General features: G+C 32.7%; 1 protein-coding gene across 9 annotated transcripts in view; it reads left to right on the top strand.

Moving 5' to 3' along the window:
- Positions 1–20,598, top strand: part of pard3aa (par-3 family cell polarity regulator alpha, a) — a 647,780-nt gene that overhangs the window by 48,123 nt on the left and 579,059 nt on the right. For all 9 annotated transcript variants that reach the window (XR_015524636.1, XR_015524633.1, XR_015524632.1 and 6 more), the window contains exon 2: positions 20,014–20,115. Coding sequence is in view for 4 of the 9 variants with exons in the window: in XM_087309010.1 (XP_087165136.1) it covers positions 20,014–20,115 (102 nt within the window). In the remaining 5 variants the exon portion in view is untranslated. The remainder of the gene's footprint in view (positions 1–20,013; positions 20,116–20,598) is intronic.

Here is a 20,598-nt window from a genome sequence, read left to right as displayed (position 1 = left end):
TTTTGTAAATGCAGAGTTATTTGCTTTCAGATAAAGGTTTGGACTGGAATTATGTTTAAAATCTGAAATAAGGAGCTGGATTTAGGGTTAGGAGTGGATCTCTCTGAAAGTGGTTGTTTGCTTAAAACCATCTTGAAGCAAGAATGTGTTTGTGTATGTACAGTAAATGTGTGTGTGTGTGTGTGTGTGTGTGTGTGTGTGTGTATACAGCTATGAAAAAAAATTGCTTTCTTAACTCTACTGAAGTTAAAGGAATGGTATTGTATTATTATTATTGTTGTTGTTGTTGTTATTATTGGTATTATTATTATGATTATTAATATTATTATTATTATTATTGTTGTTATTATTATTGTTATTATTATTATTATTATTATTGTTGTTGTTGTTGTTGTTGTTATTAGTAGTAGTATTGTTATTATTATAATATTATTATGGTTGTTGTTATTGTTATTATTATTATTATTATTAATGTTATTATTATTATTATTATTATTGTTGCTTTTATTATTGTTGTTGTTGTTGTTGTTGTTATTATTATTATTATTATTGTTATTATTAGTAGTATTTTTATTATTATTATTATTATTATTATTATTATTATTTTAGAACTGTTCATTTTATTTATAAATTATTCATTACTTTTAAATAATGTTTAAGTTGATTTTATTTAACTATATGTTGATTCTTACTTTTACTAATTTTAATATTATTTTTTAAAGTTTTATTTTATTAAATTAAATTAATTAAAATAGTAATTTAATTGAATGTAATTTAATTACATTTTTAAAAATTGCATTTTAATAAAATGTATGGAGCTCATCTGTTTGAAAAGAAAACCTTGGATATTTTATTCAACATATTTGACAGGATTAGGAATAATTAATAGATATTTAATATATATTTTCTGTATTATTCATTCATTAATTTTCCTTTGGCCTAGTGCTTTTATTCAATTGTGGTTGAAACAGGAGAAATAAATAAATAAAAATACTTTTATGGGTGTTTCCCAGTACTGGGTTGCAGCTGAAAGGGCATCCGCTGTGTAAAACATATGCTGGATAAGTAGGCGGTTCATTCCACCATGGCGTCCCCTGATAAATAAATAGACTAAGCTGAAGGAAATTGATGGAATGAATGTTTACAGTAAAATAGTGATTTTAATCAGACATGTTACACAAGGTTTACGTCCTCCTATTAGCCAACTTTCGAGCTTTAAAAGTCTTTTTATTTATTTATTTCTCCTGTTTCAACCACAAATGATTTTCTCCATTGTCTTTGCTTGTAAAAAGAGTTTATGATGCATATGATTTGTAGGTAAGTGTGTTTCTGCACGCACTGTGTGAGCCTCTGGAGCAAAAGAGGCTGATGTTCAAACACAGCAAACTCTGGCTTCCTGACATCAAGCATGTATTCCTGACAAAGCCCTTCATTACAGAGCAGTTTCATGAACCAAGCCCAAGCCAAAACCACTGTTCTCTGGAACGAAGGACTCGTTTGTTAGATAAACAAATTATGTCACTGCTAAAGGACTTCTGTATGTGTGTGTGTGTCTGTGTGTTTGTGTGTGTGTGTGTGTGTGTGTGTGTGTGTGTGTACTTTGAATTCCTAACGATCAGTCATTTTGATTGAATCGTTTGAACTAGTAATTCAGTGAAAAACGACAGGCGGTTGTCACCACCTACAGGCTGTTTTAGGGTTAAATTTATGACACCTCTACATCTATATATTTGTGTGACTCTTTGGTTTTACTTGTTATTCATTTTGTTTGTTTTTCGGCACCTTGTTTGTCTAGCTTTATTGTCTATTTGTTTTTGTTTCTTTGCTTTTTGTTTGTTGGTATGTTTTGGCATGTCTGTTTTAAAATTGGCATGGTTTTGTTTTGTTGTCTCTTTTTGTTTTATGTTTGGTCTTGCTTTGTCTCGTTTTGTGTTTTTTTGTCTAATTTTGTTAAATTTTTTTGTTCCGTTTCATTCCCTTTCGTCTTGTTTGGTTTTGTTTCATTTTGTTTTGTTTATTTCATTTTTGTTTTGTTTGATTAGTTTTTTACGCATCATTTTGTTTTGTTTGCTTGCTTCCTTTCCTTTCGTCTCTTTTTGTTTTATTTCATTTTGTTTTGTTTATTTCATTTTGGTTTTGTTTATTTCATTTTGGTTTTGTTTGATTTGTTTTAATTATTTTTTTATGCTTTGTTTTGTTGTTTCCTTTCGTCTCATTTTGTTTATTTCATTTTGTTTTTTGTTTGTGTTGTATTGTTTTGTTTCCTTTCGTCTCATTTTGTTTATTTCATTTTGTTTTTTGTTTGTGTTGTATTGTTTTGTTTCCTTTCTTTTCATTTTGTTTAGTTTCCTTTCATCTCATTTTGTTTCATTTTATTTTGTTTTTTGCTAGTTTTGTTTTGTCTCATCTCATTTTTGTTTAATTTTGTTTAATTTAGTTTCCTCTTGGTTTAATTTCCTTCTCATTTTTTTTTTCATTTTGTTTTGTTTCATTTTGTTTTTTTGTTTGTGTTGTTTTGTTTCGTTTTGTTTTGTCTCATCTCATTTTTGTTTTGTTTTGTCTAATTTTGTTATTTTGTTTTGTTTCATTTTGTCTCGTTTTTTCTAGCTTTGTTTTGTTTTGTTTCCCTTCTCATTTGTTTTGTTTTTTTGTTTGTGTTTTTTTTGTTTTGTGTTGACTTGTTTTGTTTTGTCTCGTTTTTGTTTTGTTTCATTTTGTTTTTGTTTTTTTGTTTTTATTTTGTTGTTTTGTCATTTTTGCTTGGTTTTTGTTTTCTTTTATTTTTCATTTTCATCTTGTATGATTCTTGTAGGTTGTTTGTGTGTTTTCTTTAGTTTTTATGCTGTTTGATGTTATTTGCTTTTTTAGTTTGGCTTTTGTCTCGTCTATTTGTCTTGATGACTTAACATGTATTAATATTGTGGATCTTTTTGATTTTGAAGACAGATTGAGAATAAAAATATTACAATAATGAACATATACAATACAAGGTACAACATGTTTGAACATTAAATCATATTGTAACCCAGTGCACCTGATATACAAAACAAGAGCTTTTAAAATAGCATCACATGGTCTCTTTAAAGCAAACTGAGATGCAGGGAGAACACAATAACACATCAGTCATCATGATTAATCTGAGGTCAGGGTTTACAGTAAGTGTAGAGGTAAATTACCGCAGACAGCTTTTCCACACCGATCTGCTGTCTCCTCTCTGCACCTCACAGCTTCTAATGATTTCCAGAGATGATAATATTACACTGAAAGGCCTCAATTATACTAGCAGCAACTTTGTATCTGCCTCTCGCTGTGATCTCGCTAGTAGGCGTTTCCAGCTTTAGGTTGCTTTTAGACATGAGATGATAACTGGTTTCAATGTTTAAAGTCAATGTCAAAAGTCAAGGTTTTAAAACCACCAATATTTTCTGTTGTACATACCTGTGATATATGCATGTTTGTATTTTGAATGTGTTTTTATGACTATTTAATTTAGTTTTTTAGGGCAACAGTATCTCCAGCATAAGAAGACCGTCCACTTTATATAATGTGTGGCATAAAATGGCAATAATATTGTTTATCGCAATATATTTTGGTGCAATAAATCACACAACAAAAAAATAGATATCGTGACAGGCCGACTTGAAATAGGAAATATTTTTGTTGTGTTATCTTGGCTTGGTTTTTGTTTAACCTTGTTTATTTTTGTTTGCTTTTTGCTTTGGCGTAGATTGTTGTGTGTTGTTTCTTTTTGTTTGGTGTTATTAATGCTATTTTTGTTATCTTGGCTTGGTTTTTGTTTAACTTTTGTCTATTTTTGTTTGCTTTTTGCTTTGGCGTAGATTGTTGTGTGTTGTTTCTTTGGTTTGGTGTTATTAGTGCTATTTTTGTTATCTTGGCTTGGTTTTTGTTTAACTTTTGTCTATTTTTGTTTGCTTTTTTGCTTTGGTGTAGATTGTTGTGTGTTGTTTCTTTTAGTTTGATGTTATTTGTGCTATTTTTGTTATCTTGGCTTGGTTTTTGTTTAACTTTTGTCTATTTTTGTTTGCTTTTTTGCTTTGGTGTAGATTAATGTGTGTTGTTTCTTTTAGTTTGATGCTATTTTTGTTTTTTTTCGTCTTGGTTTTTGTTTAACTTTTGTTTGCTTTTTGTTTGCTTTGGTGTAGATTGTTGTCTTTTTTGTGTTATTAGTGCTATTTTTGTTATGTTGGCTTGGTTTTTTATTGTTTATTTTTGTTTGATTTTTGCTTTGGTGTAGATTGTTGTGTGTTTTTTCTTTATGTTTGGTGTTATTTGTGCTTTTTTGTTATGTTGGCTTGGTTTTTGTTTAACCTTGTTTCTTTTCGTTTATTCCTTGTTTGCTTTCGTGCAGATTGTTGTGTGCTGTTTCTTTTAGTTTGGTGCTATTTTTGTTATCTTGGCTTGGTTTTTGTTTAACTTTTGTTTATTTTTGTTTGCTTTGGTGTAGACTTGTGTTTTTTGTGATGTTTATTTTTGTTTAGTGCTATTTTTGTTATTTTGGCTTGCTTTTTGTTTAACTTTGTTTCTTTTTGTTAGCTTTTTTTGGCATAGAATGGCAAAAATATTGATTATTACAAAATATTTTCGTGCAATATATCGTACAACAAAAAATAGAGACCGTGACAGGCCGACTTGCACTAGGAAATATTTGAAAAAGGAACAAAAAAAACATTTCACAGGGGACTTAAAACTTAGCTGTATAGTTATATGCTGTTTACTCGTCGTCTGCAGATTGACAGTTTTCCCACACAATGCATTGATTCTCCTCATCTTTCCTCAATCTGTTCTTCAGACTCAGGGTCAGTTTTGTCAGTGTTGTGTTTGTCCAGAACAGTGAATGGAGCTCCTGCTGTTTAACACAGATCAGTCCTGGCCGAGTGCCCAGAGCACAGTTAATATTAGCAGACAGAGCTAAATAAACACGGCAGAAGACATTAATTGTGTTAATCGACCGCACACTTCTGGAAGCAGACCATGAATGAAGCAATTAGTTACAATGTGCTGGCGTCGAGTTGGCCTTTATTTACTTTTTATTCACTTTGGCGTAGATTGTTGTGTTTTTTTCTTTTGTTTGGTGTTATGTTGGCTTGGTGTTTGTTTATCTTTGTTTCTTTTTGTTAGCTTTTTTTGCTTTGTTGTAGATTCCTGTGTGTTATTTATTTTTGTTTGGTGATATTTTTCTTCTTTTGGCTTAGTTTTTGTTTAACTTTGTTTTCTTTTAATTTAGTTTTTGTTTAGATTTTATTTTTTAGCACTATTATTATTATTATTATTATTATTATTATTATTGATAGGAGCACCGATTTATGCTCCTCTTCTCTTTCATCAATCTGTCTGAACAGCCACTCATTTATTCATTTCAATTTATTTATTTACATACAATAATGATTACAAAACACTGAACTTATATATTTTAAATAATAATATTATTAATAATAATAAATAATAAATTAACAAATTATTAATTAATCAAATATATTATAATAATTATAAAAATATATAAAAACATAAATATAAAACAATTAAAACAATAAATAAATAATAATAACAACCATAATCATAATAATCATAATAATAATTCTAAATAATAATAATTATTATATAAATACACAAATAAATAAAATAATAATAATAATAATAATAATAATAATAAATATAAACAATAAAATAAACAAAATAACAATTAATTAATTAATAATACTAATAATAATTTTTATATAAATGCATAAATAATATAATAAAATAATAATTACAAATAAATAATTATATAAATACATAAATAAAAAATGTAAATAATCATAATCATCATCATCATCATAATCATATTAATCATGATCATAATACTAAATAACAATAATAATAATTATTATTATATATAATTAAAATAGATAAAATAAGATAAAATAATAATAATAAAAAATAATAATCTTCTTTCTTATTTTTGTGTATTTCCTAAACGCCACAGTTGTACCCGACCACAGGCAGACACATCATCTGTAATGCTCTTCCTGCTTTAATCACGTCTTTTTACAGGCTCATTCAGTGTTAAAGACTCAGGGATGTTGTCTTTCTCACACACAGTTATTATTAAAGCATGACATCAGCATTACACAGTAAACTCTCTCGGGACACAAAAAAAGTCTGAATCCGTCTTTAATACCAATGCTTGTATCTTAGCAACATGTTTCATCTTAGCAGTGTGTTAACACCTGTGGGCAGTGGGCTAAAGAGACTGTAAGGTGTCATGATTTAGCACCTGAAGAAGGTCTGGAGATCCCAAGAGGAAGCTATCTATTGATTCATCCCAATAGACATATTAATATTCAGTATTACTCAGTTAATACTAGATTAAATGCTAATTAATTAGTAATTTTCAGATTTGTATTCAGTAATTACACCAAAGAAAAAAAGAAAGAATTACTGCTATTTTTATTATTATATTAACATTTATATTACAACAATAACTACCATTATTATTATTATTATTATTATTATTATTATTATTATTATTATTATTATTATTATTTATACTGCAACAATTACTACCATTATTATTATTATTATTATTATTATTATTATTATTATTATTTATACTGCAACAATTACTACCATTATTATTATTATTATTATTATTATTATTATTATTATTATTATTAATCTTATTATTATTATTTATACTGCAACAATTACTACCATTATTATTATTATTATTATTATTATTATTTATACTGCAACAATTACTACCATTATTATTATTATTATTATTATTTGTATTATTAATAATAATAATAATAATAATAATAATAATAATAATAATAATAATAATAACAGAATAACAATAACACCAAATAGTTATTATTATTATTAAATTTAATTATTTATTTATTTATTGTTTTATTTGAATTTAAAAGTGTAATTACAATAATTATTATCATCATCTGCATTTTTTTTTTTACATTTAATTAAAACTAAAAGTAAATCAACTGTATGCAGGCCACTTCAGGACACTCATGTGACCAGTTCCAGTGTTTTTTTCTCTCAGAGATGAACTGTTCATATGTGCTCATGCCGTGTTGTGGCAGATACTTGATGACGGCTGTGTTTGCAGTGGCTCTGATGCTGCTTTTCTGATTCTCCGTTCAGCCAGTGTGATTTTGGCTGGAGCCTTTGGCAAACACCCTGTAGAGCGAGGCTAAAACCCAAGGCTTACCTCAACAGCTTTCCTCCTCTCCATTCATTCCTCATAAACTTCAGGATCTAATTGCCATTTCCCTCTCCTACATCTTCTCTGCTGTCCTCCATGAACTCTTCTGTAGCGAAGCCCAGATTCATGAGCTCAGAGCTCTGTTTTTATAAGTCTTCAGTGCAAGACGATCATCCAGATTCAACACATTCAGCTGAAATGTTGTTTGTGTACAGTGTGACTTTTTGTTTTGTTTATATCTATTAAATTTCTTTGTCTTTCTCTTTTTGTCTTTATTTATTTATTTACTTATGTCAAATTTTTGTTTGTTTTGCTTGACTTTTGTTTAGTCTAGTTTTGCCTGTATTTGGGTTGGTTCTTGTTTTTATTTATTTATTTATTTATTTATTTATTTATTTACTTATGTCAAATTTTTGTTTGTTTTGCTTGACTTTTGTTTCGTCTAGTTTTGCCTGTTTTTGCTTTCGTTCTTGTATTTATTTATTTATTTATTTATTTATTTGTAATTTTTGTTTGTTTTGCTTGACTTTTGTTTAGTCTAGTTTTGCCTGTATTTGGTTTGGTTCTTGTTTTTATTTATTTATTTATTTATTTATTTATTTATTTATTTATTTATTTATTTATTTATTTATGTGTAATTTTTGTTTGTTTTGCTTGACTTTTTTTTGTCTAGTTTTGTCTGTTTTTGCCTTCGTTCTTTTATTTATTTATTTATTTATTTATTTATTTATTTATTTATTTATTTATGTGTATTTTTTGTTTGCTTTGCTTGACTTTTATTTTGTCTAGTTTTGCCTGTATTTGGTTGGTTCTTGTTTTTATTTATTTATTTATTTATTTATTTATTTATTTATTTATTTATTTATTTATTTATTATTTATGTGTATTTTTTGTTTGCTTTGCTTGACTTTTATTTTGTCTAGTTTTGCCTGTATTTGGTTGGTTCTTGTTTTTATTTATTTATTTATTTATTTATTTATTTATTTATTTATTTATTTATTTATTTATTTATTTATTTATTTATTTATTCATTAATTTATATTCAGTGTGACTTTTGTTTGTTTTTCTTGACTTTTGTTTTGTAAATTTTTGCCTGTTTTTGGTTTGGTTCTTGTTTATTTATTTATTTATTTATTTAGTTAGTTATTTATTTAGTTATTTATTTATTTTACTTTTGTTTTGTGTAGTTTTGCTTGTCTTTGGTTTGTCTTTTTCTTTGTCTTTTGTTTTTTTCAACACTTCCTAAATTAATTCTTGAAAGTGTGTTTATTAAAGTAACTAATTTCTTATGTCTATGTTATAGTATTCCACTTAAAGTGCAGTTTGCATGCTAGGTTATTTAGGCAAATTATTGGACAACCGTGGTTTTCTTCTTTTCAGTTGTACTCTTCTAGCGAAGCCCAGTTTCATGAGCTCAGAGTTGTGTTTTAAAGTATAGCTCCTTTGATGCAGTGAAAAATGCTTAAAAGTTCACTTCTAACTCAGTTTCTAGACATAATCCACTGCTGCGTGCAGGTCACCCTCATGTTAACTTCATCACTATGCTTTTCTGTCAGAATTGATTGATTTTTATCGTCTATTCAAGTGTGAGCTGAAGAAAAGACTGAGCGATGAGCTCATGACAGTTTCTGAAGGCCACGCCGTTCTCCTAAATCTCTCCATTGAGCTCTTCTGCTCAGAGATGTACAGTGTGAATGTACAGTCAGATTGACATCTAATTTCACAGTACAGATTACATGTCACGACTCGCCAGAAACAGAGAAGTGTTCGTCTTCTGTCCCTTCAGACCCGTGTCTTTATTTTCCTGCTTTTCTTTCTTTTGCGCCAGCATTGTCACTTCATCATGCGCTCTCTCAGGCAAGCCTTAACACGCACACTCAACGGCTATTAATGAGCGCTCGCCCTCTGGAAATATATGCCTATCATCGCTGTCTGAAGTTTGCATCGCAGAAGCTGATGTTGTCGCAGTCTTGTGGCGAAAGATTTAAAGACAAACCAACCGTAAACACTTTCTGCTCCTAATTAGGGTGCCAACAATAATAATAATTACGCCTGTGAAGTATTAATTAATACCATCAGTTATGCTTGATGATGTGTAAAGCATGCCCTGTGTGCTCATCATGATGTTTCTTTAATCTAAAGTTTAAAAACCAGTTCTTTTGTTACCGAACGGAGTGTGTTTGACGGTTTTTACAGTAATTATTGGTGCTTAATAATGAATAATCATTTAGATTACAGTGACTTCAGACAGACCTGCAGTCGTACTTGTTGAACAACTAATGTATAGGACAGAAAAGCAACAGTTCTCAGGATTGGTTCACGGAAAACAATACTATAGTAATTTATAGTAAATACTGCATTGACTTTGAACCATATTGTATTAATGCTGAATAAATTATACGTTATTGCTGTGAAGTCAAAGACTGGTTCAGCTGTTTGCTCAGTTCTGACTCAGACAAACAGCAGCGCAAACACACTGAACAAGAACAAGTGTCTTCTTGTACTCAGTCAGCTCGCAGACGTCTTGTGTTGTAAAGATCATATCAGAGATCAGCGCTGAACTGATGTTATCTCCAGTGGAGGAAGTGATGTCGGAGATCTCTGTGTTTAATTTTTGACAGGAATGAGTTTGTGTCTGTGAGGAATAGAAAACAGTGTAATTTATTCTTGCAATATTTAGCTTGAATTTAGTTGTATTATCTTTCAGTTTCTAAATATGTTTGGCGACTAAAATATTATTCTAATAAATATATATCTGTTTAATAAATCTGTTTTGTTTAAATGCAGTAAAATACACTGAGAAGTGGAGAGAAATATTCATTTTCAGAATGTACTCAATGCTTAGCGCTATATATACAGTAAAATATTACAGACAGATTTGGAGCATCTTTACTAACTAATATTGATATTATTATTGTTTGACAATACTATGTTTTACTTAATTTTATTTAAATAAATGCAAAACAGTGAATTAAATAAATAAATAAATAGATTAATAAAAATAAATAAAATTAAATAAATAAATAAATAAAATTAAATAAAAAAATAAATAAATAAAAATAAATAAATAAAATTAAATAAATAAACAAATAAATAAACAAATAAATAAACAAATAAATAAACAAATAAATAAATAATGTTTGTTTTTGTATTTATAGGTAAAATATTTAAATTCAAATAAGGTGTTGTCAAAAAAAAAACTAAAAAATTTAAACTAAATGATATTTTTTATACTTCTCATAATTTTAATGACTATTTTTCCATAATACATTCCTTAGGGTGGACTAATTACTGCACCTTGATCTTACGTTATTTTAAAGATTCAGTTTAGGGCTATATATGAACACATTTTTTTAATAAATATTTTTGTATTGCATCAAAGTATTCATTTAAAAGAGATTTAAGAGGTATACTCATTTATGATGTGCACCTTATATATACACTTTTCAAATATTTCCCAAATGATGTTATGAAATTAAAATATAATATGCTAGAATATTTTTTTCTTCTGGAGAAAATCTTAAATGTTTTTTTTATTTTTCGGCTATATGCAGTTAAAAAGTTTTTTCTAAACCATTTTAAGGTCAATATTATTAGCCCCCTTAAGCAATATTTGTTTTAGAGTGTCTCCAGAACAAACCACTGTTATACAATGACTTGCCCAATTACCCGAACTTTACCCTAATTACCCTATTTAAGCTTTTAAATGTCACTTTAAGCTGAATGTAGTCAAATATTATGTGCTGTCATCATGGCAAAGATAAAAGAAATCAGTTATTAGAAATGAGTTATTAAAATTATTATGTTTAGAAATGTGTGGCAAAAATCTGCTCTCCGTTAACAGAAATTGGGCGAAAAATATATTCAGGATAGCTATTAACTCTGACTTCATCTGTATTTTTAATTTTTCTATTGTTTTTTAAATTTTAGACCCCATTTGTCGAGTTTAGAATTTTCTCCCATGCATTTTGCCATGCAGATCATTAAACAGTTTGTCTAGTAAATGTAAGTTGACGTGAGGAGGGTATATTTAGTGTTCTCCAAGATAAAGTGTCTCCCCGGCAGGTCTCTTGCCTCAGGTGTGCGTCTCACAATGGCTCTTTGATACAGTCGGTGCTTTACAGCCATCCAGAGTGTCATGACACGTCGCCCAACCACCTCGATTTCACACAGATAAAGTGTGCGGTTGGTTCTGGAATGATTTGTAAAGATCTTCAGCATTGTTGCGCTTTCATTAAGCATTTTGCTCTTTTGTGAATTCACTTCCTCTCCGTTCGCCCTGGAGAAAGTCAAAGGTTTGACAATGGAGCGTCTGTCTGGCTCCTTAAAATGCTTCTGTCTGGTAATTTACCTGTTGTGATTAATTGCTGAAGCTTTTATCATTCTAGATGTTGTTATAAATACAGTTGAAGCCCTTCTATATTTTTTCACCATATTTCTAAATATGATAGTTTTTATAACTAATTACTAATGACTAATAACTGATTTCTTTCATCTTTGCAGTGATGACAGCACATAATATTGACTAGATATATTTCAAGATATTGGGCTCAAAGGTGCTGTATGTACGTTTTAGGCTCTTCAAAAGCATAGAAATACCATAATATGTTTGCAAATATTTCAGAAACATGCTCAGTGAACATTCTTGTTCACTATATTTCGGCACCTTGGGTTGCCTTGATGGAAAACAGCGTATTTTATTCATTCAGAAAGGCTCTCTATGCATGGGCTTTTGCACCAGACGAAACACGACATTTGAATAAAGGCATTCAGAAGCACAGAATAGTGCACTCACTGCACTCCAGCCAAATACTAAGGTTTATAATATAGTTCATTCATATTAAAGCATGTAAACAGATTAGAGCTTTCATAGGCGTGAGCGTCGCTGAAGCAGCAGTGCCGCAATAGTTTCAGCGCTGGGTCTATTTTTGCCGTGCTGCTCACGCTCAATTTAAATAACTGCATTGATAATGACCAAAAACAAGTAGCAATTTTACCCAATAAATGCATCAATAATATCCTCTGACTTATATATAGTCAGTCAAATGAACGATTAAAAACTGCAACAAACATTTATTTAGGCCAGAACCACAAAACCAAATGTAAAACAATATTAGTATCAGTTTTGCTTAGTGAGTTGCACACTAGTTTGATCATGCATAAATATCATTATAACTGTACTGTATAATTATAAATATAACTAGGCCTACATCTTCCTGACAATCAAAAACAAATGACATGATTTCACAAGCGATTGTCTTTTGAGTGCACCAGACATAAATGACACTCCTCATAGAGCTTGAGAAGCAGACGGTACTGTATGATCTATATCATTTGTAAGATAAAGACTTGCAGGGTAAGGAAACAGCATAGGAGGAAGTCGCCGGGGGCCTGAAAAGTAAAAAAAAGTGTGTGTGTGTGTATATATATATATATATATATATATATATATATATATATATATATATATATATATATATATATATATATATATATATAGTAACACTTTACAATAAGGTTCATAAGTTAATACATGTACTAACATGAACTAACCATGAACAACACACGCACATCATTTATTAATCATAATTGAACATTTACTAATGCATTATTAACATCCAAGTCCGTGCTTGTTAACATTAGTTAATGCACCATGAGTTAACATGAACTAACAATCAACTACTGTATTTTCATTAACTAACGTTAACTAACATCAACAAATGCAGTAGTAGATGTATTGTTCATTGTTTGTTCATGTTAGTAAATGCATTAATTAACATTAACTAATAAACCTTATTGTAAAGTGTGACCATTAATATATATATATATATATATATATATATATATATATATATATAGAGAGAGAGAGAGAGAGAGAGAGAGAGAGAGAGAGAGAGAACTAGGTAGAATAGACAGAGATAGAGTGATCTGTGCAGCAGCTGCCACTAAGCTGCGCGCTGCAGACACAGTTGGTGTGAAAGGCAAACGCCTGCGTGCTGCTTCTGCTCGACATATGTGCTGCGCATGCGTAAGCCGGTAGATCAGCAAAAAATCTGATACAGTCACAAAATCGGAATTGACCATCAAGATCTGCAGTGTAAACGCAACCTTAAAGGCTTAACTAGGTTAATTGGGTAAGTTAGGGTAATTGGGCAAGTCATTGTATAACAGTGGTTTGTTCTGGAGACAATCAAAAACAAAAATTGCTTAAGGGGGCTAATAATATTGACCTTAAAATGGCCTTAAAAAATTAACAAATACTTTTATTCTAGCCGAAATAATAATAATAAAAAAAGACTTTCTCCAGAAGAAAAAACAAAAATACAAAAAAAAGAGAAAAACACTGTGAAAAATTCCTGATTCTGGATTGCGAATAATTCTGACTTCAACTGTATATTGCAGAAAAAAAATATTGCATTCTCAGATTTTTTGCAATATTGCATAGCCAAAGTATGATATCAATGCTTTACACGTTCAAAGCACGATAAATTTAATTGTTTGATAATCAGCAAATGTCTGCTGCACAACTGAGGATTGCATCTGAGAGAATGACTGAAATCAAAGGAGACGTGTTCATGAAAAAGCAATATTTGCACAACTCTGCATTTGGCAGCGGACACCGTTTCAGTCTTTCCTCCTCTGGATGGAGATGGATGAGTCCTGAGCTGCTCTTATTGCTGTAGTGAAGCCCGGATTTGTTCAGCGCTGTGATTCAGTATTACTTCATTGAGTTATTAATGACGTGTTGACAGAAGCGTCCTGTCTATTCTTCCTTTTGGAGGAGCGTCTATTCTTGCAGTGGGAGGTTATTACAATCCATCACCACTAATCTAGAGCGTCGGCCTCCTATTGAGGCACGTGAGCGGATGAAAGCTGATGCGTTTGTGGTGAACAAAGACCTGTTTGTTCTGTAGGTTTGACGGTGTGGAGTAAAAAAATAGAGCAAATAGATAATAGTTTGCGATATTTTGTTATTCTGCGACATACAGTTGTAATCAAATGTTTATTTCTTTTCAAATATTTGCCAAATGATGTTGAACAGATTCAGGAATTTTCCACAGTATTTCCTATAATATTTTTTCTTCTGGAGAAAGACTTATCTGTTTTATTTCGGCGTCTCCTGATCTGACCCCCTTAGACTTTTATCTTTGGGGTTACCTCAAGGCAACTGTCTATGGTGTAGAGATACAAGATGTGCAGCACCTGAAACTATGGATACTGGAAGCCTGTGCTGTCATTTCTCCTGCGGTGTTGCTATCAGTGTGTGAAGAGTGGGAGGGGAGGGCTGCATTGACAATCCAACACAATGGGCAGCACATTGAACACATTTTATAAGTGGGCAGAAACTTGTAAATAACTCAGGAAAGAATAAAGTTCTGTTAAAATCAAGCACACCATTGCTTTTCTTGTGAAATTAATATAAGTTTGATGTGTCACATGACCCTCTTCCTATTGAAATAACAAAAGTTGAATCTAAGATGGTCGACTTCAAAATGGCCACCATAGTCACCACCCATCTTGAAAAGTTTGCCCCCTCACATATACTAATGTGCCACAAACAGGACGTTAATATCACCAACCATTCCCATTTTATTAAGGTGTATGCAAATACAGTAAATGGCCCACCCTGTATGTATATATATATATATACACACACACATACATACATACATATATATATATATATATATATATATATATATATATATATATATATATATATATATATATATGTGTGTATATGTCAGGTCCTCTGGTCACCTGGGTTTGTTTCTGTTTTGCATTTGTTTACATGTATTCTAGCACGTGTTGTGTTTTGATCGCTCTCTCGCCACATGCTTTCTTTGACCCGTCTCCACCCATCTTCCCACTCATACCTATTATTCAATTAAACCAATTTCACTCACCTGTCTTGCCGTAATTTCCCCTCTATTTAGTTCGCTCTCCGCTTGTTGTCATTTGTCAGATCGTTGTTGTTTGTTTGTAGTCAGCATACTCTCAGTTTCGCCCAGTCCAGTCAGTTCCTGTGGTTTCGTGCCTGTCTTCTGGTTAGTTATCCCATTTATTTGTCGCTGTTTTGACCCCTCTCTGTCATCTCCAGGACCTGTTTCTGTTTTGTTTATCTACCGTGGTTGGCCAATTGTCTCCGATCTCTGGGATCGGTATTCCTGTCCGTCACCTGTCCCACTCTTCTTCTCCCTCTCAGCTCTGCCGCCCGCCGGATCCAGTTTACTGCCGTATCGCCCCCTGCTGAGTAAACTTGAAACTACACCCTGATAGACTTTTTTCCCCTCTACGAAGTGGTTTTGTTGACTGTTTTGGAGCTCTTTCTTCTGATTGATCTTGAATTTTGTTTTCGTTTTATTTTGTTTATTTCATTTTCTTGAGCCCCCCTTCAGGATCCCAGTAAGATTTCTATCCTCTTCGGAGCAGTTTTTGTTGAAACTTTGATTTTTAATTTTGCTCCCTGTGCTTAAGCCCATTTGGGTAATTTTTGCTACGAATAAATTTTTGAGAGAGACCTGCATTTGTGTCCGTTCTGTTTCCTGACAATATATATATATATATATATATATATATATATATATATATATATATATATATATATATATATATATATATATATATATATATATATATATTCTGCAAAAACAACCCCCTGGATCTACTTTATCCCACTTATTACATGGCTACTTGAAACAAAATGTTAAAATAAGACACAAAGCATTGATCTGAGGCTTAATATTAATTCCTGAGTTGAAGACAAAGCTGACAAACTAAAATGGGCTAATGAAGCGTACACTAACTTGTTCATTATTCAATCACAAGGTGGCGCCAAACAGTCAATAATATGAATATAGATGTGAATGTATTCACTTATGGTCAGGATGATTTGTAGTTCCCGGATGATCCGCTGTTATTAGTTTCAGCGGTTGTTATCTGGGAAAAACATATTGTGCAATGTTATGACTGACCAATCAGAATCAAGCAATCCTGACAGCCATGAGTTAATATGTGATATCCCACAGCTCTGTTCATGTGTTCAGCATCATAAGGAACTACTGTCAGCTTGCATGATTGTGTGTGTGATCATGATTACTCTATTTTAGATTCAGGCTGAAGTATTTGTCTCTTTTCTCTCGGTAGCAGACAACATCTTCTGCTCGACCTTTTATTTTCCCTTCAATAAGTTCATCCTTCATTTTCATCACTCCTCCCTCACTCAGTGATAGGACAATGTCTTCCTTTCTCCATGGACACAGTTCCTGTCTTAAATCACACAAACCCTGCTTCATAAATAATTTCTGCCTCTCCTTCTCATTTCACCCCCGTCTCCATCCATTTTCTGGCGATTATCGACTCCATTGATGTTAAATCCGCATGTGAGTCCCTGGATGTGGGAGAAGCGTGTCGTCTCGGCAGCCGATCTGCTCAGATATTTGCTGAATCTTGTTCTGGGTTTGTGGCCAGAAAATGTCTTCCAGATTAACTCTGTTAAAGCTTGGATGAACTTGTTGACATTTGTTTCAGAGTTGTTCTTTTGGATGGGTCGTGTTCCTCTGATTGTGGCTTATGATTCAGCGGAATTATGTTGCGGTTGGTGAAGTATTAGGATGGATGATTGTTTTTGCTTTCAGTATTGCTCTTAGTCTAATCAGGCTAAGTGGAATTAATTAGTTTCATGTTTCAATGGCTTTGTGTTGTTCTCGGTTCATTACAAAATATTTTGGGGATGAATAGTCTGTTCTGTCTGTGAATAGTAACATCGTTTGTAAGATTTTTTTGTTGAAGTTTTGAATTTTTTTTTAATTTAATTATTTAGCTTTCATAGCATTAAGCTAAAAGCTAATGAAAAACTTAACCTTAAAAGTTTGGCCATCCATCCACCTATCCAACCTCCCACCCATCTATCCATCCACCCACACATCTATCAATCAATTCACCCACACATCCATCCATCCATAAATCTATCCATACACCCACCCACCCACTCATGCATCCATCTATCCATCCATACACCCACCCATCCATCTATCCATCCACCCACACATACATACATACATCCATACAGCCATACAGCCACCCAATTAACCATCCATCCTCCCACACATCCATTTTTACACACATACATTTATACACCCACCCACCCAACCAACCAGCCAGTCAACCAACCAACCATCCATTTATCCATCCATCCATCCACCCACACATCCATCCATAAATTCATCCACCCGCTCTACCATACAACCACTACACTCAACCATTTATCCAGAAACCATCCAACCACCCACAAATCCACCCATACACCCATCCATCCATAAATCCATCCATACACCTACCTATCCACTCAATCATCCATCCATCCCTCCACCCACCCACATATCCAGCCATAAATCTATTCATAGACCTACCCACCCACTTAACCATCCATCCATCGTTCCACTCAACCATCCATCCATCCACCCACTCACTCATCCATCCATCCATCCATCCATCCATCCTTCCACTCAACCATCCACTTAACCATCCATCCATTCGTCTATGCATCCATAAATCCATCCTTACACCCACCCACTCAACCATCCATTCATATTAGTAAAATGGTAGCAATGTGCTAAAAAGTTAGCAGCATTATTAGCATGTTAAAACAAACTAAGATCGTTGTATAATTTTCTTAGTCGCGCATTATTTATGTTAAATATGCTGCTTTCTAAAACAAGCTAGCAACATTTTAGCAAGAATTTAAGCAATTGCTTTATTAACTTAACCTTAAAAAAAGATTTCATTGATGGTAAAAGACAAGTAATATAAGTTAAAAAGCCTAATGTTAGCAACATGCTAATACCATGTTAAAACATGTTAGCAGTGTTAAAAGCATGCTAAGAGTTTCTGTCTGATGTCACAAGGCGCCCAAAACATTTGACATATTGAGGAGACTATTCCTGATCTGATAAGTTACTCAAGTGTAAAAGATTTTGTGCGTGACCCTTTTTTCTGATTGAAAATCCTGTTTTACTTGAAAATGCGTCAGATTAGGCATGAACAGTGCAGTGAGAGATGTAAACCGCTCTTTACTCTGGTCAGATGGCCCACATACACTGGCAAGCGTTTGGCTCTGCTCTGATGCGACCCCGCTTTTCCCTGTTTTCATCTTGTTCGTCAGCAGGCTTTGAAGCTCTGCCAGAGTGTGTGATGCCAAGCTGATGTGGGCCGATCAGCTCTGCCCAAATATGAGATTACAGCACTTCAGATGAGCCGAGACTGAGAGACATTACATTCACTGGCTGATCATCATGTTTAGTTCAGTCAGAGATCTGACATAAACGGCTACTGCTGTTGTAATGATCCTTTCATTATTCCCTACCGTCCTAATTTGTTTTGTCATGCTAATGATGTTGCTATTTCTTCTTCTTTATAAAAATGTCTGACTTTTCTAAGACTCAAACTCCTTCAGATTTGTCTGACTGATGATTTTTCTGAACATAGGAGTTAAAGCTAAAAGAAACCCCATAATATCTGTATATTCATCCATCCATCTACACATTTGTCCATCCATCCATCCATCCATCCATAAATCCATCCACACATCGATCATGCATAATTCCATCCACCCATAGGTCCATCCATTTATCCACCCTTCCATGTACTTACACTTACATCCATCCAACATTCATTATGCCATCCATCTAGTCATCCATCCACCCATCTGTTCATCCAACCATTCATCCATACACGCATTCATCATCCATAAACCATCCATCCATTTACACATTCATCCATTCATCCTTAGATCCATCGACACATCGACAATCTACCGTCCACTCATACATCCATCTGCTTATCCACCCATTCATCTGTTTACACTTACATCCATCCATCATCCATAATCACATCCTCCATCCATCCATCCATCCATCCACACATCTATCATTGTCAACCCATCTTCCCAAACATCCATCCATTTATCCACCCTTCCATCCCCTTACACTTCCATCCATCCATCCATCCATCCATCCATCCATCCATCCATCTATCCATCCATTCACACACACACACACCCACCCATCCTCACATCCATTCACACACCCACCCATCCATACCTCATGCACCTACACATCAATCTATCCATAAACATCCATTCATCTACACGTTCATCCATCTTTCCACCCACACATAAACCCATTTATCCACCCATTCATCCACTCACCCCTGTAATTCATCCGACATGCATATTTGTAAATGTCCTTCAGTAAATACATCTATATTGAGTGATTTTTCTCAATATTTAGATGTTTTTAAATCCTCAATTTGCATATTTTTGAATATTGTATCTGGTCCAAATGTTGTTGAGTTTTTCTAATAAACCTTACATTGGTGGAAAGTTGTTCAGGTTTCATATAATTAATGAATTAAAAACTGACCCTTATGACTGTATTTGTTGTCCTGGATCACATTTCACTGGTGCCTCAGAGGTAAGCACCTCACAGCAAGAAGGCCACTGGTTCGAGTCCCCGCTGGGCCAGTTGGCATTGTTTGGAGTTTGAATTGGGTAAACAAAATTGGCTGTAGTGTATGAGTGTGTGTTTAAATGAGTGTGTATGGGTGTTTCCCAGTACTGGATTGTGGCTGGAAGGGCATCCTCTGTGTAAAACATATGCGGAATAGTTGGTGGTTCATTCCGCTGTGGTGACCCCTGATAAATAAGGGATTAATCTGAAGTACAATGAATTAATGTATCAGATTTCACTTAAAAACAGTCTGAATGTACTCGGTCTCTCCGTCTGTTTCAGGACCCGGGCTACTGGATACAGGTTCATCGGCTAGAACACGGAGACGGAGGCATTTTGGACCTGGATGATGTGCTGTGTGATGTAGCTGATGATAAAGACAGGGTGAGTCCGAAATCTGCTTTAATATTACTGAGAAACGTCGATCACTCTCTCTCTCTCTCTCTCATTTGAATTTCAGTGTGAAAAGAGAACTCGACTGAAGACTCTTAGAGCTTTAATAACTTTGTTTGTTTTGAGCATTTTAAACTCTACATGGTGCATAGTAAAGCCCAAAGCCTCATCTTTCCAAAGATAGCTAAACTGAGAATGTAAACCAAATTATTTAGCAACTTTTACTGTTTTAGTTTGGGAAGGTTTTTTTTTTAAAAGTGCCTCTGAGGACACAAATATAGGGCTCTATTTTGACGATCCATTTGCAAAGCGCAAGGCGCAAAAGCATTAAGGATGTGTCTGAATCCACTTTTGCTATTTTAAGGATGGAAAAATCCACTTTGCGCCGTGGCGCATGGTCTAACAGGGTTGAGTCTATTCTCTCAATGAGTTATAGTTGTGTTTTGAGAATAAACCAATCAAGAGTGTCGTCTC

Source organism: Danio rerio, chromosome 24 (genome assembly GCF_052040795.2).
Source record: "Danio rerio strain M-AB ecotype USA chromosome 24, GRCz13ab, whole genome shotgun sequence".
Classification (NCBI taxonomy): Eukaryota; Metazoa; Chordata; class Actinopteri; order Cypriniformes; family Danionidae; genus Danio; species Danio rerio.
This window is presented reverse-complemented; position numbering and strand designations above follow the sequence as displayed.